Source organism: Mytilus californianus, unplaced genomic scaffold (genome assembly GCF_021869535.1).
Source record: "Mytilus californianus isolate M0D057914Y unplaced genomic scaffold, xbMytCali1.0.p SCAF_4, whole genome shotgun sequence".
NCBI lineage: Eukaryota > Metazoa > Mollusca > Bivalvia > Mytilida > Mytilidae > Mytilus > Mytilus californianus.
In genome coordinates this window covers 84982161-85008297 of record NW_026262690.1, presented here as the reverse complement: position 1 = coordinate 85008297, position 26137 = coordinate 84982161, and the positions used below count along the sequence as shown (strand labels likewise).

Genomic DNA, 26137 nt, shown 5'->3' with positions numbered 1-26137 from the left:
TAAAAAACGACTTTTAACCTTTTATTTCTCATGAAAAATTAATTTTGATCAATGAAAGTCAGACTTCCGGTGATGATATGATATGATGAAGTGTTCATTTGATCTCCTTATAATTGTCGTTCAAAAAATAATAAGTGAAATTGAACACATTATTTTGCAATTTTCCACAAATCATTATAAAAAAAAACATATGATTATTTTCAAGAATCTTCTTTTCTGATGGCTTCAAATTCATCACTCATTTTTTCCTCTTCTTCGGAAAACTAAAAATCCACAAATTTAAGAACCTATGAACATGAAAATTTTGCTTAAACCACGAAAATTGATACCCAAGAATTAAGTACTTTCATAGTATATGTTTTATGTAATAAATTCTTGATAATTTCATAGAAACCATATTTTAAGGTTCATCGAAACATACCTTTCTCAATGATGTTTTCTCAATTTTATTGCTGTATCATCTACCAGTACTTATACTGCAGTCAACCTAAGTTGGATTTTGTTTTCATGAAATTCTACCGAATTATTTCAGATTTTCCCTTATTCATGAAAATTGATTTAGAGTAATATTGAATCTGTTACAATAAAAAGTTTATTAGTTTATTAATTTTACATTATTAACGTATTGTGTAAATGTATATCTCATTACTGGTAGTTAATATTTTAGATTTTATGTTTCCGAGATATGGGATTTTTTTCATAAAAAAAGGAGGGATTTTCCAGTTTTTGGACAATAACTCAAAATTGCTTTGAACATTTTTCATGAAACTTTGGTGATTGTTTAATATCTATTAAAATAACCTCCCTTTAGTTTTATATAAATTTCTGATATGACATTGAGGAGTTATGGAACTTTATTCTTTGAAAAAGCGACAGGCGTATCATGCGCTCATGGCGCAGCTCTTTATTGTTAAATGTCAATTTTTTTCCAGCTGAAATTTATCTGTAACTGATGAGTATATTGTCTCTTACCAGGTTTTCTTCATGTCATGATTTGGTGCTATCAAGATTTTGTGCTAGTGATTATAAGGATCACAATGTATCAGGAATCAAAATCCACAGAATTATACGTATACATAACAGGATGTTACGGACACGGTTTGACGATATCTTGTCTTCCATAGTGGATGATCCTGATGGAGAATACTATCCATGTAACAGGTGCGTATATGTTAAATGTTACTGACAGGATTATTACAAATATTTTCCAGTAGCAGTTCAAATTTCCAGCCCTACATCTCTGTTGTTCCACCTTGCACCTAGTGCATTTCTTGTTAATAGTTAATACTTTTTAGTCCTGAATGTACATGAAATAATTGCCATTGGATGTTTTTAGTCTTCTACCGACGAAGTCAAAGGGGACTTTAGGTTTGCACTCCGTCTGTCTGTCAGTCTGTCTGTCTGTCTCTCTGTCTGTCCATCAGTGCGGCAAATCAGTTTTCCACACTTTTTTTCTTCATGCTTTAAGATATTGATTTGATAATTGCTATATAGTTTTAATCATGACAAGTTACAGTTCAAGTTCGAATTTTGTTCCGGTCTGATGATTTTGTGCAGAGTTATGGTCCTTGGACCAGGGCTTCCAAAATTATTTTTAGCCAGCCGGACATTTTATATATTATCCCGATTTTAATCCCTTAAGACTAAAAGGCAATTATGGTAATCAGTTGCCGAGTTGGCCATCCCAATGTTTGATATTTAAAAAAAACGATATTAAACTTTCTTTGGTTCAAATTCGAAGTTCTGTCGTAAACTGTTAAATTGGCAGTGCATCATCCGAAGTGTATAACATCAGCGTACTTATGTCTGCCTTAGACTCTTTATTTGTGCAAAATAATGTTGTCAAAAACTTTACTTTCGTTTTTAATCTGAAACCGGATGTTATCTTGACAATGGTAAAACATGGACCAGAGACGGATACGTAAATTCCGTGTACGTTTGCAAAGCATGAATGAGTGTAAGTAGCTCATTCTACGTTATTTCTTCAAGAAAATGTTCGAAATAAACGTGAGATAAAGGTATCAATGACAATTTAAGCATTTTTTGAAGAAATTAGGATGCATAATTAATTTTCACACCTGCGCACATGCACATGCGCACACATGTACTAGTTCAAACAGAGACATGTCTCTGGTTCAAACAACGTGGTTATGACGATTTTTTATTTTCACCTCTTTAATTTTTTCATCAAATTTTATTTGTAATTGTATTTCTGATAATTTAAATCTTTTTGACTAAAGTAATTAGATGCAAACCGGTGAAATGTAAGAAAATAACTTTGAATAGACCCATCAATGTCCGGTTCAAAATAGTTTACCTGTAACCTGAACAGGTAAATATCAGCTGTTCGACAACTAATTAGCCTTGATTAAAATGAGAAGGTATTAAAGTAGGGGTTGTTTTGATAGTACTTAATGATCATGTCACTTTTATGACCGGAAATGTGTGGCTGTTAAAGGCAAAAGTTTGGGTCAAAAAGATCGCGAATTATGTTAAAATGACCGTCTCTTAAGAAAGCCTTGAAATGTAAAATGTAGATGACCGTTTCGTGCTTTGCCAAGCCGGACTTTTACCGGACATTATACAAATGTCCGGAATATATGACCGTTTTGGAAGCCTTGCCTTGGACTTAAAAATAATCAGTTTTCTGCAGTTTTTTTCGTCATGCTTGAAGATATTGATTTGATAATTGGTATATAGTTTTATAATGACAAGTTACAGATCAAGATAGAATTTTGTTCCGGTCTGATGATTTTGTGCAGAGTTATGGTCCTTGGACTTAGAGAATTCACTTAAATAATCAGTTTTCAACACTTTTTTCGTCATGCTTGAAGATATTGACTTGATATTTGTTATATAGTTTACACCATGACAAGTTATAGATCAAGTTAGAATTTTGTTCCAATACATTGATTTTTTACCTGGTAGGGGACTATGTATTGCCATGCAATACTCACAGAATGCTTGTTTTCTTTAGCAATATTGGATACAGAAAATTAAAACATAGTATAGAAAGTCAAACCTGCTATAAAGGTCACCTCTATTAAGCAAAAGCCTGTCTTTTCACTTCATACCTTCTTTCTGTCATGTTGTAGTAATACCTACATTTTGAACCTCTATTCAAAGGTCACCTCACTAATGAGGTCAGTTTTCTCTGGTCCTGAGTTTGACCTTTATATACAGGTTTGACAGTACTCTCTTAAACAATGAAAATAATTAATAACCATTTTGAAATCCAACTATTATTTAAGAAATACTCACCATACTTATACACTATATTTTCAGGAATACAGGCTACAGAAAGTTGTTAGAATATTTGTTTTGGATGCAGGACCCACAGTTATCTAATGGTGCTAATGAACCAGGACATTTGTTAGAGGAAGGTTTCCTAGAGGCTCAAACATATAGTGTAAGTTGAATTTCTGTGATTCTTGACTGATTTATACTTTTCATGCTTATTTTCAATCATGCCCTGTCTACAATAGTATAAGGGCATTATGTTGTATGGTCTGTCTGTCAGTTAGTTAGTTCTACATCAGGTTTAAGTTTTTGGTTAAGGTATGGTCACATCAACTTATGCTTTAAAAAACATGTTTATGATGATGCCAAATTATATGCCAAATTGCTGTTTCAACCCCTATTACACAGTTCATTTAACAAATGTGATAGTGGGAAATATGTATGTATCTCAAGCCAAAGATTTTATTTAAGGTAGTTTATCATGAAGTTTTTTGTCCCATCAACTTGAAATTTAGTCTCAAGTTGATGTTGAGGTGAAATTTAAAAAATTACATGACAAATTACAATGTTGACGCCCATTTCACAGTTCACTAACATGGACACAGGGTGGTGCAATAATAAAAACATCAAAACTTTCTTAATTTATATTAATACTGCAATGAAATAAGGCCAAAACAGAAAATATTTGAATTAGACGAGTTTTAGGTCATAAGTTTTTTGTTGCTATTTTTGTGTCACTGGTTTTTTTCAGGATTTGGGAAGAGATGGTGCTGTTTCTCTTAGTAATAGTTTGAGTTTAGCAGATAGACATAGGATAGAACATTTAACCAAGAATGGCAAGAATTCCGAATATAGTGACTCGTGTCCATTTAGATATGGTAAGTAAATACTCAAGAATCGTAATCTTATTCAGTGTCCAATATTTTAAGCTCTTTAACTGAATATCTATTTAAATCTTTATAGCCTCATTTCCAGAATCATAAATTTTACTCTAAAATTATAATTTGAAGTTGGTCATCTCCCTTTTCGGGATGTAGGTTATTTTAATTCATATTCAGGCTTTTGGAAGTAAGTTTCTGAAAAGTCCTATAGAATGTAAAATGAGATAAGTTGGCTATCATAAACCATTTGCTGAAATTGTGGTGAAATGAAATGTGCTGTATATTTGGTACATGTAATAATTTTTTTTTATTTACACGTTTGATTTAATCATAAATTTTTCAGGGACAATTATCATTTATTTTATCTAAACTCTGTTCATTTTCTTGATAATTGCAGCATAAAGTAAACCCCAGAATATGACACGAAAAAAATCTACTAAAAACAATAAAAATATAGATGGACAGAAAATTATATAATTATTTCTTTAAATGTTTTCAGGTCAGTTGGTTATTTCTAAAGTTTATCTTGGTAAAAGTGTTAAAGCTTTAGATGATAGACAGTAAGTGAACTTTAAAACCTCTAAGGTAAAAAAAATGGGGGAAAATTTATGGAACTGAATACTGTTTTAATTTTCTTACATCACTCTACATACTTTTAGATATTTTTTTAATTGATCAAAATTTTACTACCATACACATAATCTGAACTTTAAGTTTGCTGTAGTTTCACACACAAAAAATGAACATATTTACTCTGGAATTCTTTGCAAAGATTTAAGTTTGTTAGATAAACTTGCAGATAATAATAACAAATCCTTGAAATGCTTTACTCTTACATTGACCAGAGAAAATACAAAAAATTTCAGCATTAAAGTCTTAGATAATAAAATGCCTGTACTAGCAAATATTTGATCTGTAGATTTATTGCATTTTGGTATTAGAAAAAGCTTTATATAGCTCAGACTACAGTCATGTTTAAGACTGTGTCAAACATTCTTTACTCGTTGATTTTATTTACGAAAATGGAAATACTGTTTTATATGACAAACAATAAATAAACTGATATTCACAAAATCTATAATTCTTTTTCAGAATAAGCAAAAGTTCATATCCAAAAATAGATGCTGTGTTCAAACCAAGGAAGATGTGTATTTCTAATGGTGAGTTTTATCATGTTGCCTGACAGCATCTAGCTGTCGTTAGCGACACTTAGGAATAACTTCTTTAGTCATGATCAGTGTCGCGTTTTATGTTTATCTCCAACTCCCTGAAAAAGGCTGGACAGAATCAAACAAAAATTTCACAGATTTTCCTAAAAGACATGAACATTTGCATCTGTTATTTAAATTTTTCATCTGAATGATTTTTGAGGTTTCCCATACCAAAACATGGACTAAGTCATTTCTGCTTATATTATTTAGAGATGGCAAGTGATTCACTTCATTCTTGGCTCATACATATTTAATTTCATATAGAATTAAAAAAGATTTGGAAAAGTTAATGCTTCTTTATGTCAGCCTTGCAAAAGTGCTGAGAGTATGCCATGCTCTTCGGTAACTAAATATTTCTACCGTCTACAAGGTCAACCATTATCTAAAAATAGTTTGTCTGATTACAGCAGTTATGGGTATAACATTTTTTCAGAAGTGTTGATACACAGATTGTAAAAAAGGTAAACAAATGTCTTACTTTTGAAAAGTAAGCAAACTTTCATTTTCAGAAGTAGTTTGAGGATTTGTCACTGTTGATGTGACCAGTGAACTGCCTATTTTGATGATTGACAGTTAATAGACAGGAGTAACATATATATATTTATCCTATTTCAGAAGGTGATACTCTATGTGAATGTAGTGCCAGACAATGTGAGTGGTATTTATTTGACAACAGACTTGTACTGCCAGAATATGTAGTAGAGTTTGAATACGTCACAAAGGTAAGAGAAAATCTTTTGGACGTTTTGTTAACCTTGATGTGAACTCTCTTTTCAATCTTTTATTGGTTACCAACTTAAACATTATATGAAAATATTTCACAGAAAAATAAAATACAGCTGGTACATAAGGCATTATTTGTTCTTTTGTATTTTATAAAGAAAGGCCCCTTGGAATTGCTAATTTTATGATATTTCTTCAAAATCGTTATAGTCAATTAAATAAACAATTTTTTAATGTTTCATTATGTGAAAGAAACAAGATCATTAAATTAATGCTAATAGTTACTATTATAAGTGGCTTCTAGGCTCTATCTGATTCTAGTGATTTATTGGAGATTTTACCATGTGTAGGTCATATCTTGTATAAATTGTACCCAAAGTGGAACACAGTGCCATAGCCTACCTATGATAACATTTGCAGTAAACCACAGCATATCATTGATTCAGGGTTTAAGCTAGGATTTTTAGGGCTTTAATCACTTTTGCACGAGATGAAAATCAACATTATTTTGGGTAACAGCAAAGGGACCAAGGACCAATCAATTTGATTATTTTGGGAAAAATCACCAGATATTCATGTTTTATCAAATGACATTATTTAACATATTCGTGATGTTTTTGTGCACAAAATGTATTTGGATGATTGTATGTTCTGTTATTGTTTCTGTTTGTGACTTATTTGACAAGGAACATACCACAACAGGACTTCTTATTAGAACATTAATGTTATCCACCTTATGTTTGTTTCTGTTTTGTTACAGTTTAGATCCAAGTCGCCTTTTAATTACTTCAATGATATGTTATTGGACAATCGAGAATGTCGGTTACCAGCAGTACCTCATTCAGAGGATGACAAGTCAGCTGATGATGATGTCATAAACATGGAACCTCAATGTAAACCTAGACCAAGGTATTCTCATCAAGTCAAAATGAAGTGATGCTATTTAATGTGTCTTATTTAAACACTTTCTATATTCATAATTTGATGTCAGTTATGTAAAAAAAAATATTGATATATTATTGTTAACTCAATCCTGTGTAGTAGACTTTTTTCCTATTACCGACTTTTGACTCCGGAGTTTTAATTTTTTCAACAGGTTACCTACTCTGTGGTAGGACATCCTGGTACTCGGTCAAGTCAGAGCAACATAAAGAAGTAAAATTTAGCTTTCAATCAGTACAATTTTGGGGGAAAATTAACTGTTTTATGTTTTCTATACATGTACATCACAAATTCTTTGGAAAACAGTAAACTTTCCCCCAGAATTGCACAGATTATATGTTTGAACTAACTTCTTTTGTTTGCTCTTAATTGGCTGAGTACCAGGATGTCCTACCAGAGTTGGTAACCTGTCAAAAAATTATAAACTTGGAAGTTGAAAGTTGGTAGTATGAAAATAGTCTATAAGTCCAGTATTTAGAAGATAATTTTAACACAACTTTTTACTGTTTCAAGAATTTAAACATATCTAGTGCAATATTAAAATAAGGAGACGTGGTATGATTGTCAATGAGACAACTATCTACTAGTGACCCGATGACATGGATTTAATCTACTACATGTTACCATATAGCGGATATGTTTTAACAGTTAATGAACCAAGTGAATCCAAATTAAAAAAAAAAGATAAATAGTAAAATGAAAAAATATTGAATAAAATAACAAAGACAAATGTACTGTTTTTTTTAAACTGAAGGTTACAAGATAGATCGTTTTTTAATTTAGTGTCAAATTTTCATAATGTCAGTTCTGATTGAGCAACATGCCATTTTCAGGTCAACAATTTCATTATTTATGTGATCACAGTATTTTGCAAGAGTCTCTCATAATTTTACCAGTATTTATAAACTTTTTTGATTCATTAGAATGGAGACAAGATTCATGTTCTTTTAAGTCAAAGTAAACTTAATTTGGAGCTATCAAACTAAGATTGATGTTTGCAAATCAAAATACATTGTAATAAATGAAAAAAAAAATTATAAGTGTTGTTTGATGTTAGACTTTCTTTACATTATAGGTTGATAGCCTTGACAGAAGAACTAGTCTTGAAACTTGCCAATGTAGATAGTATGTCCAGTATCACATCATTAAATCTCCATGGAAACGCATTGTCAAAGTTAAAACCAATACATAGTCTACATAACCTGAAGCGTCTGGTGGTCAGTGGTAACGAGTTAACCAAACTGGATGAGTTGTCTAATATGGTACAAACTATCTCCATGCAAATTGTTTATTATTTAAATATACCATAATGTAAACTGACTAGCAAACAGCAATTTATTTAAGGTGGTACATAACACTACAGGGAGATAACTCTGTAAAAATCAGCTGAACGTTTTAAGCACATTCTAGTGTTAAGGAAATATTAAGCTTCTCGATGATCAAAATTAGTGTTTGTCAAACTGCTATATATCCAATGAAATTTTTCCAATAAAGTGTGGTTCAAGTTTTTTGAAATTTTAATATTTTTGTCAAAGGGTCAAAGTCAATATTTTGTCAAAATTTTATGAAAATTAAACAAGCCAAATTATTTTTAGTCAAGGTGTTTGGTACCATCTTAAGTTGATGAGTCATGAATTTTGATGATTATTTTGTGGAATTTCAGATGAATAATTTAAACCAGACACATCTTGTCTTGCCAATTAACCCTTTACTCAATGGACGTTTTTTTTATATATTTAGTTCGCATAGGATATTTCAATAAAATGTTAACAGTAAGATTACTTTAACTTATATAAAATAAAAACTTTGAAAAATGAAGACAGCAATAAAAAAAATTCTTCACATTTGAAATGATAGTGCATGGCAAAAGAAAATTCTTTCATCGAGGAAGTTCAATTCAGATATTCTTAAATATATACTTTTTATTGGATACAAATTTGATGAAGTTTGAAACAGTTTTTTGTGAGGCAAAAAGTTTCAACTGGGGAACCACATAAAGGTGTCAATAGTTTTAGGACGTTCACTGCTGTAACTCAAAATAGCAATATTTTCACGAATTACATTTTTGTCGAGCCTTCGACTTTTGTCGAAAAAGCGAGACATAGCGATCCTACATTCCGTCGGCGTCGGCGGCGGCGGCGTCCACAAATATTCACTCTGTGGTTAAAGTTTTTGAAATTTTAATAACTTTCTTAAACTATCCTGGATTTCTACCAAACTTTGACAGAAGCTTGTTTATGATCATAAGATAATATTCAAAAGTAAATTTTGTAAAAAAAAATTCCATTTTTTCCGTATTTTACTTATAAATGGACTTAGTTTTTCTGCCAAGAAACATTACATTCACTCTGTGGTTAAAGTTTTTGAAATTTTAATAACTTTCTTAAACTATCCTGGATTTCTACCAAACTTGGAAAAAAGCTTGTTTATGATCATAAGATAGTATCCAGAAGTAAATTTTGTAAAAAAAAAATCCATTTTTTCCGTATTTTACTTATAAATGGACTTAGTTTTTCTGCCAAGAAACATTACATTCACTCTGTGGTTGAAGTTTTTGAAATTTTAATAACTTTCTTAAACTATCCTGGATTTCTACCAAACATGGAAAGAAGCTTGTTTATGATCATAAGATAGTATCCAGAAGTAAATTTTGTAAAAAAAAAAATCCATTTTTTCCGTATTTTACTTATAAATGGACTTAGTTTTTCTGCCAGTTAACATTACATTCACTCAGTGGTTAAAGTTTTTATACGACCGCAAAAATTAAAAATTTTTTGGTCGTATATTGGTATGACGTTGGCGTCGTCGTCGTCGTCGTCGTTGTCGTCGTCGTCGTCGTCGTCGTCGTCGTCGTCCGGCGTCGTCCGAAGACACATTGGTTTTCGCACTCTAACTTTAGTTTAAGTGAATGGATCTCCATGAAATTTCACCATAAGGTTCAATACCACAAAAGGAAGGTTGGGATTGATTTTGGGGGTTATGGTACCAACAGTTAAGGAATTAGGGGCCAAAAAGGGGCCAAAAATAAGCATTTTTGTAACTTTCAGACAATAACTTGTGTGTAAGTGTATGGATCTCTCTGACATTGTACCACAAGGTTCCATATCACAAAGGGAAGGCTGTAATTGATTTTGGGGGTAATTGCCTCAAAATTTTAGGAATTAGGGGCCAAAAAAGGGGCAAAAAACAAGCATTTTTCTAGTTTCATGACAATAACTTGTGTGTAAGTGTTTGGATATTTCTGAAATTGTACTACAAGGTTCCATATCACAAAGGGAAAGCTGGAATTGAGTTTGGGGGTAATTGCCTCAAAATTTTAGGAATTGGGGGCCAAAAAGGGGCCAAAAATAAGCATTTTTCTAGTTTCCAGACAATAACTTGTGTTCAAGTGTATGGATCTCTCTGAAATTGTACTGCAAGGTACCATACCACAAAGGGAAGGCTGGGATTGAGTTTGGGGGTGATGAATCATAAGGGGGTTCAAAAAATTGGGGGGGGGGGGGATTTTTTTTTTTTTTTTTTTTCTTTTTTTCCTTTTTTTTTTCTTTTAAAATTTTCCATTTTAAGTTGGTTATTTCTGATTTATATTTAAAAGCAAATGATAATGATATGGTAGGAGATACACACCAAACAGGATGTGTAAATTATTATATAATAAGTATTGTGCAATAGCAAGAAATTTTCAATTGCACAGTATTGCACAATAGCAAGAAATCTTCAATTGCACAGTATTGCGCAATAGCAAGAAATCTTCAATTTAACAGTATTGCGCAATAGCAAGAAATATCCAATAGCACAATATTGCGCAATAGCAAGAAATTGTCAATTGTACAGTATTGCGCAATAGCAAGAAATATTCAATTGCACAGTATTGTGCAAAAGAAGATACTTCGTATAAATTGCTTATTTCTTGATCAATTTCAATGGGGTTTTATTCTTGAATTCTTGGGGTTCTTTAATATGCTGAATCTAACCGTGTATTAAGTTTTTGGATTTTGGGCCCCGTTTTTAAATTGGTCCACATTGAGGTCCAAAGGGTCCAAAATTAAACTTTGTTTGATTTCATCAAAAATTAAATTATTGGGGTTCTTTGATATGCCGAATCTAACCGTGTATTTAGATTTTTAATTTTGGGTCCCGTTTTTTAAATTTGTCTACATTAAGGTCCAAAGGGTCCAAAATTAAACTTAGTTTGATTTTAACAAAAATTGAATTCTTAGGGTTCTTTGATATGCTGAATCTAAACATGTGTTTAGATTTTTGATTATGGGCCCAGTTTTCAAGTTGGTCCAAGTTGGGGTCCAAAATTAAACTTTGTTTGATTTCAACAAAAATTGAATATATGGGGTTCTTTGATATGCTGAATCTAAACATGTATTTAGATTTTAGATTTTTGGCCCAGTTTTCAAGTTGGTCCAAATTGGGGTCCAAAATTAAACTTTGTTTGATTTCAACAAAAATTGAATATATGGGGTTCTTTGATATGCTGAATCTTACCATGTATTTAGATTTTTTATTTGTGGGCCCGCTATCAAATTGGTTCATATTGAGGTCAAAAGGGTCCAAAATTAAACTTTGTTTGATTTCATCAAAAATTGAATTATTGGGGTTCTTTGATTTGCCAAATCTAACTGTGTTTTTAGATTTTTAATTTAGGTACCCGTTTTTTAAATTTGTCTACATTAAGGTCCAAAGGGTCCAAAATTAAACTTAGTTTGATTTTAACAAAAATTGAATTCTTCAAGTACTTTGATATGCTGAATCTAAACATGTGTTTAGATTTTTGATTATGGGACCAGTTTTCAAGTTTGTCCAAGTTGGGGTCCAAAATTAAACTTTGTTTGATTTCAACAAAAATTGAATATATGGGGTTCTTTGATATGCTGAATCTAACCATGTATTTTGATTTTGGACATTGGACCATAATAGGTAAATTAAAAAAATTGAAGTTCTTAGACCACATTCTTTCTGTGTCAGAAACCTATGCTGTGTCAAATATTTAATCACAATCCAAATTCAGAGCTGTATCAAGCTTGAATGTTGTGTCCATACTTGCCCCAACTGTTCAGGGTTCGACCTCTGCGGTCGTATCAAGCTGCGCCCAGCGAAGCATTTTATTAAAATTTTAACAACTTTCTTAAACTATCCTGGATTTGTACCAAACTTGGACAGAAGCTTGTTTATGATTAAAAGCTAGTATCTAGAAGGAAATTTTGTTAAAATTTTGTTTGATTTTTTCCGTATTTTACTTATAAATGGACTTTGTTTTTCTTCCAGTTAACATTACATACAGTCTGCAGTTTAAGTTTTTAAAACATTTATTAGATTTATAAACTATCCTGGATTTTTACCAAACTTGGACAGAAGCTACTAACAATCAAAAGATAGTATAGAGAGGAATATTTTTATTTATTTTTTTCCTCATTTTTGTTGAGCCTGCGATTAACAGCAAAAGTAGGCGAGACACTGGGTTCCGCGGAACCCTTACGAATTTTTTTTCAATAGGTACAATATATCACAATTATAGAAAAAGAGGTAGCTTATTTCTTTTGAAATCATTTGAGAAATTTGAATATTGGCAGGAAAAAAATCTATGGAATTTCTTATAAAATGTAATTGAAGAAAAGAACATTCACTGTATGAAAGATATATCAGAAATTAAAAGTAATATTTAGTAAAATGTAAATAATTTACTAGGAGTGTATTTGAGATTAAGTTGTTTTGTTTTTAGATATGAAGAACTAAAGGACTGTTTGGAAAAAAAAAATAATGCATAGCCAGGTGGAAATTTTATTCAACAAACATTGACTTTATGAAATAAGATGTTATTATATATTTAAGTGTTGTGTAATTTTATACACTAATACATTGTCATCTTATCTTTTCAGTGTATTGAATATTTAGATGTTAGTTTCAATAAAATATGTACATTGGATGGTCTGAAGGTATGTATCAAAGATATCTTTCTTTTTATTTGTACATAAACAATTTCATGATTGTGTCTACTTTTAGAACTACTTATAAATTAAAACCCAATGCTATATCTGGGGGTCAGTTTTATTACCAGAAAAGCATTGCTGTACAAAAATTAGTGCAAAATGGTGATTAAAAAACCCTGATCTCAATGAAACGATTGAAATTATTTCTGTAAGAAAAATTTCTGACCTAAATCCCAATTTGCCATTTCAGTCAAACAGGTTTTAATTTAGGTCATGTTAACCAAATATGACCATTTCCAGACCATTGATTGACACTGAGAGTTGTTGTATGATGTAAATATTTTGTTGCTTTATTGCTAAAGGTGATAATCCTTCCATTACAGAATGTCCACAAGATGAAGTTTTTAGATTTAAGTTGGAATAAACTGTGCAATACAAGAGAAGATTTATCAATACTAAGGAAACATGTGCCGCACCTGCTGATACTGGACACAAGACATAATAACTGGCAAAAGGTGAGAAAGGAAATATCTTGTTACTGTTAATTCAGAAATTATTCCTTAAAATCACAATTATTAATCTCACATTTTAGTCCATTCTTCAAAAATTGCAATAATAAATGCATGCAATAATTTCTAAATTTACAGTAGTAACTAGATGCTCATTTACTAGTTTTTGTCTCGCCTTGACAGAGTCAAAAAGCGAGACATAGGTATGCTGTTTCCGGCATCAGCAACGTTGGCGACGGCGGCATCAACAATGTATTAGTTTGTGATTAGGTCTAGTTCATGGTGAACCACTAGTGGTAGGTCAATGATATTTGGTATGCAGTTGTATTAGCATTGGCACATCTCATTACCATGGAGATTATTTGGCCCCGCCCCCTCAGTCAAGGTCTATTGACTTTGAAACTTTTCATAGTTTACATGTATTAGTTTGTGATTAGGTCAATTTATGGGGAACCACTAGTGGTAGCTCAATGATATTTGGTATGCAGTTGTATAAGCAATGGCATATATCATTTCCATGGAGATTATTTGGCTCCGCCCCCTTAGTCATGGTCTATAGACTTTGAAAATTTTGCTAAGTTAACATGTATTAGTTTGTGATTAGGTCAGTTCAAGGGGAATCATTAGTGGTAGGTCAATGTTAATTGGTGTTCAGTTGTATAAGCATTAGCACATCTCATTTCCATGGAGAATATTTGGCCCCGCCCCCTCAGTCATGGTCTATTTACTTTGAAACTTTTGCATAGTTTATATGTATTCATTTGTGATTAGATCAGTTTAAGATGAACTGCTAATGTTAAGTCAATGATATTTGGTATGCAAATTTATTGGCATTTGCAAGTATCGTTTCCATGGAGATTATATAGCCCCACCCCTGATCATGGTTCATTGACTTTGAAACTTTTACATAGTTTACAAGTTAATGTTTGTGTTTAGGTTTGTTTAAAGCAGTGTTCTCCCCAGGATTTTTGGATAGCACCAGGGTAACGCGTGTCAAAATGATTTGTACAATATGTCGTGTCGCGTTGCATCGTTTTGTTTTTTTTCTTGTTAGTTTTTGTGTCATTACCTTTTTGTCTTTGTTTTGTTTTGTTTACTGTGTTATGTAGACTTTGGGTCATAAAATTACTGGTAAAAAAAGAAGTAAATCAATAAACAGTTTGTATACTTTAATTTCTTTTAAGAATAAATAAAAGAAAGCACTATTAGTCTTTAAACTCAAGTCACTTTTTATATTTTGATCAAGCCAATTTGTCCTGATACTTGTAGTTACACTACACATTCCCCATTTTTGTTTGATTACACCATAACAATTAAGTTTAAACAAGATTAAATTTTAATGCAGAACCTTTAGTAAATTGAAAACTATTTTTCATAGCTTTAGACATGATTCTTTTAAACAACAATACAATTATTATTATAATCATTATTGTGTTACTTGGTAGACTGACATGAAGAGTAATTTATATCATCTATCTGTACACCCATGTATCATATTTAGCTGAGTTCCAATTGATGTCTAAAGACTGGGACTACTTTAACTCAAATCAGTTACAATATGGAAAATACTACTTATTCATTATAATATGTCTGTGCATTAATGAAAGTATGATTATCAAAAATAATTTGCAATATATTTTTGTTGGTATGTTCAAAGAAAGTTTTTATCCTTAAGGTAACATTCTTATATAATTTTGCATTCAATTTGTACTTTATTTCTATTTTCAATGATAGATAATATTTTAGGAGCACTTATTTGTAATAAGCTAAATCAGGGGAAGTAACTGCAACACGTTTAAAATACGCAAATTATTTATGACCAAAGGCTGGAGTAATAGAGTTATTTAACAAATGTCTGCTTGTCCCTCACAAGTCTGATCATTAATTATGATCTCTTAATTAATTAAAACACAAAAGAATCATGTACATCGATTAAATCCAATCATCAAGGTTAACCTCAACAGGTAAATCGATTACGTGGTGTACACAATCTAGTTGTAAGAACTGGATTGAACTGGTTTGAACTGGTCAATTTTCATCTGAAATTTTATACCCACGGAAAAGGTTTAACAAGTCGTTTAAAACTTTACCGATTTACGATTTTTTTCCCGAAAATTTTAGCACCACGGAGAAAAATTATACATCGCGGCAAGAACGATACCACCACGGTAGAAAATTATACATCGCGGTCCTTTAAGGGCCTGGGGAGAACACTGTTTAAAGGGAACGACTTGTAATAAGTCAATGGTATTTGGTATGCAGTTGTATAAGCATTGGCACATCTCATTTCATGGAGATTGTTTAGCCATGTACCTTCAGTCATGGTTCATTGACTTTGAATATTTACATAACTTACATGTTAAAGTATTGCTATTTTAATTTCAACATCTGCATTATCAAAATTACAAAAAGGCGAGACATATCTCTGTGATAACAGTTTATATAGGTAATTTTATGCTTTGTGATGCTTGACACTAAGTATCATAGTTTATAATTACTGTGAATTTATTTATTTTCGTAGATTGAGGAAAAATTGTATTAGCATTGGTATTTGATTTCTTGGTTTTGCCAAAGTCTGCATACAAGCCTATAGAAACTTGTACTTCGTTGAACATTTAAATTTGTGGTTAACCCTTACCCACGAAATCCACAAAAATTGGTATACCACGAATCATCATGAATCCACAGTAAACTATATGAAATTAAAGTAATAAATTGTACATCATGATCATAAAATTAAATCTCAATTTTGTCGTTTTTCAGCCAGAAAATATTCGTCTTAGAATCATAGGAAGATTAAAGTCGCTGACATTATTAGATGGCTCTTGTGTATCTGAGACTGAGGCTACAGGTGCATTACGTATTGCAGCTGGTTCTCGGATATCCCATTTGTCGTTACTGACACATACACGGACAGACAACAATAAACCCAGATCATTAAGTCTGATGACAACACCACATATACTGGAGAAAATCAGTCGGAGTAAACCAGAGAAAATAAATGAACATGATAGCCACTGGTTTCTCAAGGTAAAAAACTTTTAAAAATAATTGTCTTTTCCCATGAATAAAATGTAATAATGGGTATGTGACCTAAAATTATTAATTTCTATGTCATTTGGTCTCTTGTGGAGAGTAGTTTAATTGGCAATTAAACCACATCTTCTATTTATACCTCAATGAGATAGCAAACACACAACAAAAAAAAACAAAAGACATTTAGAGGGCAACATACAGTTTTCAACAATAGACATGTGTCTGTACAATATGTCAAGCTCTAAATTGTCTTAAGTGATAAAAGTATATAAATTTAACAGAAACAATCAAAGATCTGCCATGAAAACCCCAATTCTCCAAATATACAAGGATATGAAAACCTTTGACAAGGTTCCTGACTTGGGACTTTTATAATAAAAAAAAATAATGATAGTTGCATATTTATATGTATTGACTACCATGTCATTTAAGTTCTATATGCTTTAGAATGATGGTTTTATAAAAAAAAAAAATCTTCATGAAAAAGCCTTTTCAGTAATAGTGCACCTGCTAGGAAAATGCAATACTTAAAAGTGATTTATTTTCACTTAGTTCTAATTTTGCCATTTTCTAGAGTTAATCTACCTGAAAGATCAAATTTAGTCATGTGGATAATTTCATGATTTATCTTAATCTGAAAATATATCTAGAATATAGTGGTAATATGGTGTTTAGAAGTAGTTGGTATATTGTTTTATAAATCTTTGTAAGTATAATAAAAAGTATGAATCACAAAAATTTCTTACTTGACAAGAGTAAATTTGTTTTTTCAAGAGAGCAGGTTTTTATCATAGTAACAATAATGTTAACAACATTTTTTTTTTTTTAGGTTACATCGCTAAACTTAGACAAACAGCATTTAACAAAGTTATCAGGACTGGAAAAACTAGATAATCTAAAGTGGGCATCTTTTGCTGACAATGATCTCACTAAGATAGAGGCAAGTTAATTATAATTGATGGAATGGCTATATGTAATATTAATCTGTAAAATTAAAATCTTTATAATTTATCAAACAAATTATACTATTGTTCATTATTCAGATGTTTAGAATTTGAATGCCTTTTGAAATATCAATTTTCCGTTGATCTGATATGCGACTTAGGACTAGGCTAAAACAACAAATCAGTGACTTATATCCAAATAAAATGAATAAATATTTATTTTTCTTATTTCTGCATGGTTAAATTTAAAGGTTATTTTCAATATTACTAGTGTAAGCATAAGTTTCCTGCTTCTATTTAATAATTTACTTTCACATTACATGTACATAGATTAATATAATTTTATTTTCAAATTTCATATTGTAGGGACTTGAAAACTGTTTAAAGTTACAAGAATTATATTTGGATAATAACTGTTTATCAAAGCTAGAGGGAATCGGTAAACTGAGTCAGCTACGCAGATTAAGTCTGGACTCAAACTATATCTCCACACTAGAAAATACAGGGATCCAGTTTCTCAATTGCTTGTGTTATCTGTCTTTGGAGAATAACAAAATTGTCTCACTTGCTGGTGTACAGAAACTGATGTCATTGGTAGAGTTATATGTGGGCAATAATATACTGAATTCTGTTCGAGAAATCTTCTTTTTGAAGGTAAGATAACACTTTTCATTTCTTTTTTTATCCAAACCAAAGTTTAAGAAAAAAGCAGTAATCTATGGGACATATATATTTTAATATACAGTAATAATCTATTTATTAAAAGCTATGTCATGATTTGTGTGAAAATAATGTGAAATAAACATTACAAGTGTTCCCTGCCTGTTCACCAATTTATTACGCACAATGGTGTCTTCAGTCATCATATTCATTGGCTTTTGAAATTTCAGACAGTGGGTTGTACCCAGAAAGCCAAAGAAATAGTATTATACCGTTTTTACATATCCTCGTATGTCAAATTGGCCTAGGCAGCATCAGTCTCCCACTCGTCAGTTTAACTTTCACTTGAATTCATTGCATTAAGATTTTAATTTTACTTCACTGGTTTATTCAGGGTCCAGTTTGCCCAGGTTTGACTGTACTGCCTTAAATGATATAGAAAACAATAGATATATCACCAAATGAAAATAAGGTGTTTTTAAGATGACTTATGAGTTACTTCTGTAAGACTGAATTGAGAGCTGATGCAAAGAATAACAGAATATCTATGACACAAGTATATTGATATTATTTATTCTTTTTTATAGTAATATTTATTGTCAGTGAATGATTGATTTCTTTTCTGTTTGTAGACATTACCCAATCTGGTGATTATAGACATGTATGGAAATCCTGTTGTACATGAAATGGATAACTACAGACTGTTTATTATTTACCATCTAAAGACATTAAAAGCTTTGGATGGATTAGCCATTGTAAGTAGTCACATGACATACTGGGGATTCATTATTATTCTTGGGATACCAATTTTTGTGCATTTTGTGGGTATAGAAGAAATTCTAATTTTGATAATCAATGAGGTACAGATTTTCTATAGGCTTGTATGCATACTTTGGCAGAAGCTCGAAATCAAATATCCACAAAAATGCAATATTTTCTTAATTCACAAAAATGTGTATCCACAAAAATAAATGAATCCACAGTAGTTCTATTATCATATAATTTCTCAAAACAAGCAGACAAGGTAAACAAAGTATCTACACCTCTGCCACTTGTTATTAAAACATGAAAACTTACCTTTAAGTAGGTTTCTTCCAGATTGTCAGTTCAGTTTGATTTAATGAAGGGTAAACACAAAGATTTATAAGGTATTGAAATCAATATTACTTAGTTGACCTTGATTATCTGATCATTTTGGAATTATATTATAATAAGTGGGATTTGTTGATAGTTTTAGGTATTCTACATAATTTTCAAAACATTCTCACTGGGAATGTGTCTTTTACGAGACACTGATAAAAGCTAAAAAGATCCATACCATACTTTGTCACTTGAGTTTAATATGTTTTGAATATAGATTATAAGAATGTTTTGCTTGTAGGAAGCAACTGAGGGTAGTATAGCCAAGGATACTTTTGGTGGTCGGTTGACGCCAGATTTTGTTGCAGAGAAATTAGGTCATTCTAACTTTGAAGATGTTAGAGAACTAGATCTGCCAAACAGTGCCATTCGTATTGTTGACTTGGGTCTCAATGATACATTCCTCAATCTTAGAAGGTAATAATAAAATCTTAGACTTTTTAGATCTATCTTCAGCAGTTATTGTCATGATCATATGTTATTTTTGTGAGTGTAAGAATTAAGAAAAATCTCGATAATGGAAAAGCACTGATAAATTGAACAGGTATACTTCTATTAGAGATGACACTCAGAAAACATTGTTGTTCATTGGGGCGGGGCCAAAAACTAGGATTCAGAATTGAAATATATGATACATTTTCAGTTGATCAGTTGATAGGTACCATATGTGTAAGTGGAACAACCCTTACCAATCTTTTTCTACAGGGTTACACAAGAAACAGATGTTCATTCTTAATTTGTACATTATGATTGTTTGCATAAAAAATAAAATTGAATTTATAGCATGATCCTTTTATATCAGTATTAAATTAACAATTGTGAGTATTATTTTTTAATCCGGAATGTAGTCTCTAGAATTTGATATTGATTGCACATATTTTACTTTCTATGAGTATCCATTAAATAAACAAACTAGTTAGCCTTGATTTTTAAATTTTCAGCGTCAATCTTGAGCACAACAATTTGACATCATTTAGTGGACTGATTCATCTTCCAAATTTACGGGTAAGTACAAAAATTCAATTTTGTATGGTAGGTATTTATAGCATAACTTACAGCTTCAAGTTTTTGTGATATCATACTGGCAGAGACTTTTAAAAGGTGTGAAAATAATGCCAAAAAAGTGTGCTTGTTTCTTTTTAAAGTCTATTGTTATGAATGATATTTTTCTTACTTCTCAATGAAAATGGAAAACCACACCCACAAAAACTGACAATGACTCATTAAATACTTAAAAAGGGTATTTGCTGCTGCTTTAAAATTATAATGAGTAAAAGATTTTGATTATAAGTCTGGGCTCTCTGTCATAAAACTTTACTCAGTACTCACAGTACGAAATTTGTGCTCGAAACACCAAATGCAGTATTTTGATTGGTTAATACTTGAGTCTGAGTACAATAATCGTACTCAAAAGTTTTATGACAGCAAGACCTGGTTACCAGTAAGATGACTTCACTTGCCGTAAACTATTAATTTATGAACTAGCACATTCAAAATATAATTCAGTCTGTTGGATTTACATTATATAGTTATGCAACATTAAGATTAGACAGCAAACAGAAAAGGAATGTTTTTTTTCAGAATATGCAAAATGATCAGCAACAAGTTTTATTTGATTACTTAATTCATAAGAATTATTTCACTTTAGTGTACATGGAACACTTGTGGCTCTACTGTCAGACATTATTTTACAATGATATCAGTAATCATGACATAATTGAAATCTGTTACAGGTACTTTGTTTAAATCACAATCATATCGAATGCATCATGCCTCGTCCTAAGCCACAACAGAACAAAAGAGTTGCCATTGTAAGCACAATATCCAATAACAGAGCAGGAGATTTCTTTAACAATAACAGTACAGACTCTATGACACCTGTTATGGAGAGCTTAGAGGTTTTACATCTTGGGTAAGTTTTAAAACAAATCTTCAGTATGTTTTTTAACTGTGAAACAACTTTTATTCCTGTATCCCTATTGTCATGGATAACTGACATTTACTTTGTTTATAAATTCTTGAATCTTTGCCATGAGGTCTTGCGTAATGGAAATTTGTTTTGTTAAGTATGAAATTTTGTGGTTTTTATACGACCGCAAAAAAATTTTGAGGTCGTATATTGGTATGACGGCGTCGTCGTCGTCGTCGTCGTTGTCCGAAGACACATTGGTTTTTCGCACTCTAACTTTAGTTTAAGTGAATGGATCTCTATGAAATTTTACCATAAGGTTCGATACCACAAAAGGAAGGTTGGGATTGATTTTGGGGGTTATGGTACCAACAGTTAAGGAATAAGGGGCCAAAAATAAGCATTTTTGTAACTTCCAGACATAACTTATGTGTTAGTGTATGGATCTCTCTGACATTGTACCACAAGGTTCCATATCACAAAGGGAATGCTGGGATTGATTTTGGGGGTAATGCCTCAAAATTTTAGGAATTAGGGGACAAAAAAGGGGCAAAAAACAAGCATTTTTCTAGTTTCAGAACAATAACTTGTGTGTAAGTGTATGGATCTTTATGAAATTATACTACAAGGTTCCATATCACAAAGGGAAAGCTGGGTTGAGTTTGGGGGTAATTGCCCTAAACGTTTAGGAATTTGGGGCCAAAAAGGAGCCTAAAAACAAGCATTTTTCTAGTTTCCAGACAATAACTTGTGTTCAAGTGTATGGATCTCTCTGAAATTGTACTGCAAGGTACCATACCACAAAGGGAAGGCTGGGATTGAGTTTGGGGGTGATGAATCATAAGGGGGTTCAAAAAATTTGGGGGAGGGATTTTTTTTCCCTTTTTTTCCTTTTTTTTTCTTTAAAATTTTCCATTTTAAATTGGTTATTTCTGATTTATATATGTTAACCTCAAATCTGTGTCCGTTTCTCAAATATGTGCCCCATCGTGACATCAATCGCTAATCTATGTCCGTTAAAAAAGAAACGGTCTCAAATCTGTGTCCTATTTTCAAATTTGTTTTCAATCGTGACGTCATTCGCAAATCTATGTTCGTTTAAAAGATACGGCCTCAAATCTGTGTCCTTTTCTTAAATCTTTTTCCAGTTTGTTTCGCCATGCGCAAATTCATGCCAGTCTAATAAGTACGGCCTTATATGATTTTTGTTTTATTAAGTCATTTCCCATTATTCAATGTTAAGTTGGGATGTGTTCTCCGTGTGTGTGCATAAAAATTTTACATGCGTGTGTAATTATTGTATGATTTACATTTTATTGTAAAACTACAACATTTTCAAATTGTTTGCTTTTCTTGATCCCTTGTTTAATTGTTCTGTAGTAATTATCGTTACTTCCCTTTACTCATTACGTCTTGATAACAAAACGAAATATAAGTTAATAAACAACCTGAGACAAAATGACATCTGTATACAAGCAACTAAAGATACATGTATGGCCTTCAACAATGAATTGAACCTATTCTGTATCGTAATCTGTAAACACATACACCTATTTGTTCAATGTTTCAATGTATAGGTACCACATAAAAATGTTTGAGGTATCATTTATTGCCTGTTTAACAACGACATTTTGTGCCACTATCTTATTAAAAAATGTTTTTTTCTGGTGAAACTATTCTGGTTTTGTATCTATGTATTTTTTTAAATCCATTGCGTACCATGACATCAACATTCAATAACCACAACATAATTCTGTGTACAAATTATTGGCATAACGAGCATACATGTTACTTAATTAATGTGCCTTCAAGAATGAAACTACACATATTTTTTTACTTGATTACGTCTTGCTATGTCTTACGTCACCACATTTCGATAAAGGACATAGATTTGTGACAAAAATGGCCATAGATTTGAGTTAATAAAGGACATAGATTTGAGACAATGTAGGACATAGATTTGAGACAATATAGGACATAGATTTGAGACAATAAAGGACATAAATTTGGAACGTCTATGACACAATATTAAAAAAGACATAGATTTGCAGAAAAGACATAGATTTGAGGCTGGACATAGATTTGAGGCTTACATATATAAAAGCAAATAATAATGATATGATTTGAATAGGTAAATTAAAAAATTTTAAGTTCTTAGACCACATTCATTCTGTGTCAGAAACTTATGCTGTGTCAAATATTTAATCACAATCCAAATTCAGTGCTGTATCAAGCTTGAATGTTGTGTCCATACTTGCCCCAACTGTTCAGGGTTCGACCTCTGCGGTCGTATCAAGCTGTACCCAGCAGAGCATTTTATTATTTATCACATAATTATTGCGAACCAAATGATACTTTTCCACAGATTCACCTGCAAGTTACCTGTCGATTTAAACTTTTGTAAGTTCTTTTGTCCCATCTAATAAATACAATAGCTATTGTTCTCTGTGTAGTTTATTTGATGGGACCTTTAAATTTCTTCCAAGAGAAATCTATCACTCACTGATTAATTTACCTGAACAAAAAATTGAACTGTCAAAAATGAAAATACATGTACAAATACTAAATAAGAACTCAAAAAAACTGCATGTGGTGTTGTATTTATTCAATATCAATAATTCATTTGTAATAGTTTCAATATAAACACTGATTCAAAAATTAAAAGTTGATTTCTGAACAAATTTTTTATATTTTCCCTATTAAAATTTGCTTTTTTTTGTGTGTTTGACAAATAAAAACTTGAAAATTATTGTGTTTAAATTAAGGTCTTGATAAATGTATTCTATAACTGAACAACAACAAAAACATGCAAATTCATTGGAACAATACTAAAAATTTTGTCAGAAATAAACTTTTTATAATTAAATCAGTGTTTATATTGAACAGATTGAAAATATATTGTTGATATTGATTAAATACAATATTGCATGCAGTTTATGTGAGTTTATACAACTTTTTCCCCCAAAAAAAGAAGATAATTTTTTGGTCAGGAAAATTAATCAATGAGTCATAGATTTCTCCTAGAAGAAATTTAAAGGTCCCAGTGAAAAAACTACACAGAGAACAATAGCTATTGTATTTATTCAATAGGACAAGAGAATAGACAAAAGTTTAAATACCCTGGTCAAGAGCAGACGACTCTGTGGAAGACTTTCATTTGGTTCGCAATAATATGTTACAAAATTTGTAATAATATTTTCAGTGAGACTGGTCTATTTTGGATATGAATGATATTTGATACACTTATTTCTTACAATTTTTATTCAAAATAGTTGAGTACTGTTGTGAAGTCATTTTGAATGTAAATTAAAAATTCCTTTTAATGAATTGGGAGATTTTTATGCCCCACCTACAATAGTGGTAGGGCATTATGTTTTCTGGTCTGTGCGTCTCTTTGTTCGTCCGTCTGATCGTCCGTCCGTCTGTCCCGTTTCAGGTTAAAGTTTTTGGTCAAGGTAGTTTTTGATGAAGTTGAAGTCCAATCAACTTGAAACTTAGTACACATGTTCCCTATGATATGATCTTTCTAAATTTAATGCCAAATTAGAGTTTTGACCCCAATTTCACAGTCCACTGAACATAGAAATTGATAGTGCAAGTGGGGCATCCGTGTACTATGGACACATTCTTGTTCAGAATTATGACTGTTGACCTCACTTATTAAGATGATTGCATGTATCAGGAATTGAAATGTATTTATAAAAAAAAGAATGTTCAGTTTTACATTTAATGTCATTGTGTATATAAAAAAGAAAATATATAGGTATATTATTAATTCTGAATTTATTTATGTTTTACATTATTAGGTATAACAATATAAAAGATATGGCTGCTTTACAGTTAGGTAGACTTACATCACTCAAGGCTTTGTTTTTACAAGGTAATGTTTTATGTCTAATTCTGAAAAAGTAAATAGTGATTCTGTAAAATAAATGTGTGCTAGTTGTAGATATGTAGGGGATTTCAAACCTTATTTTTTTTAAATAAGATAATAAGATACTTTGCAATGTTCAGTTTTGCTTATTTGTCACAATAAAGTTTTGCTGATATTGTCACATTAACTTTTTCAAATTGTTGGTTGCCTTGGTGAAACTTGGATGATTTTAAGATAAAGTTACCTGATTGAAGCACTTTCACTTGACCAATTTCTTTTTCCTTTTTATTAATTTTCTGTAACATTGTGAAAAGAATTGACCACAAACAAGAAAATTGTCTACTAGATAACGATGTACAGTTGCTGATAAGATGTTAGACAGCAATCAATGAATCAGTCTACAAGATGAATTTTAAATGCTGTAAGAACAAAACAATGTTACCACAACTATATAAAAATAAATTGTGTTTATGACTGTATGTTCTATGTAATCTATTTATTTTTACAAAAAATAGATGATTAAATTCACAATGAATGACGGTTTAGTTATATTGACATAAAAATACACTAGACTGTGTAACCCTCTAAAAATAAATTCATTACTTACTTACTAAAAAGAAGCAAAAGACACCAAAGGGACAATCAAAAATCTTAAGTCAAAGAAAAACCGACAATACCATGCTAAAAGACTAGAAATGGTGAAAAGTCAAACAAAAGTCCACAAACATTACATACTATACTATTGACTGAGCAACATTAAACTACACCAAAAACTAGGGTTAAACGTTAACTCTAAGCATTTCGAATCATTAATGTTTATTCTTTTGACTCTAACATTTTCAGGGAATGAAATACTGAAAGTAGAAGGATTAGAGGGACTGCATGACTTAAGAGAATTAGTGCTGGATAGAAATAAGATAAAGAACATTTTTGAGACCTCTTTTATTAACCAATGGAATTTACAGGAACTTCATATTGAAGAGAATCGTATTAGAGATTTATCAAATTTACATTGCTTAGAACATCTGCAGAGGCTTTACCTTGGATCTAACAGAGTTCAGGTATAATAACTATTCTATTTGTGTTATAAGTAGTTCTATAGTGATCACTAGCTATATAGCCTGTCAAC

General features: G+C 31.2%; 1 protein-coding gene across 7 annotated transcripts in view; it reads left to right on the top strand.

Moving 5' to 3' along the window:
* LOC127738779 (leucine-rich repeat-containing protein 9-like) overlaps window positions 1–26137 on the top strand; it is a 55116-nt gene that overhangs the window by 21550 nt on the left and 7429 nt on the right. For all 7 annotated transcript variants that reach the window (XM_052250152.1, XM_052250151.1, XM_052250155.1 and 4 more), the window contains 19 exons: window positions 976–1161; window positions 3286–3409; window positions 3992–4118; window positions 4621–4681; window positions 5214–5281; window positions 5948–6054; window positions 6816–6964; window positions 8073–8259; window positions 12886–12942; window positions 13320–13451; window positions 16209–16475; window positions 17311–17421; window positions 17792–18079; window positions 18718–18840; window positions 19467–19642; window positions 20167–20230; window positions 20959–21137; window positions 24941–25014; window positions 25852–26069. In XM_052250152.1, coding sequence (XP_052106112.1) covers window positions 976–1161; window positions 3286–3409; window positions 3992–4118; window positions 4621–4681; window positions 5214–5281; window positions 5948–6054; window positions 6816–6964; window positions 8073–8259; window positions 12886–12942; window positions 13320–13451; window positions 16209–16475; window positions 17311–17421; window positions 17792–18079; window positions 18718–18840; window positions 19467–19642; window positions 20167–20230; window positions 20959–21137; window positions 24941–25014; window positions 25852–26069 — 2698 coding nt within the window. The remainder of the gene's footprint in view (window positions 1–975; window positions 1162–3285; window positions 3410–3991; window positions 4119–4620; window positions 4682–5213; window positions 5282–5947; window positions 6055–6815; window positions 6965–8072; window positions 8260–12885; window positions 12943–13319; window positions 13452–16208; window positions 16476–17310; window positions 17422–17791; window positions 18080–18717; window positions 18841–19466; window positions 19643–20166; window positions 20231–20958; window positions 21138–24940; window positions 25015–25851; window positions 26070–26137) is intronic.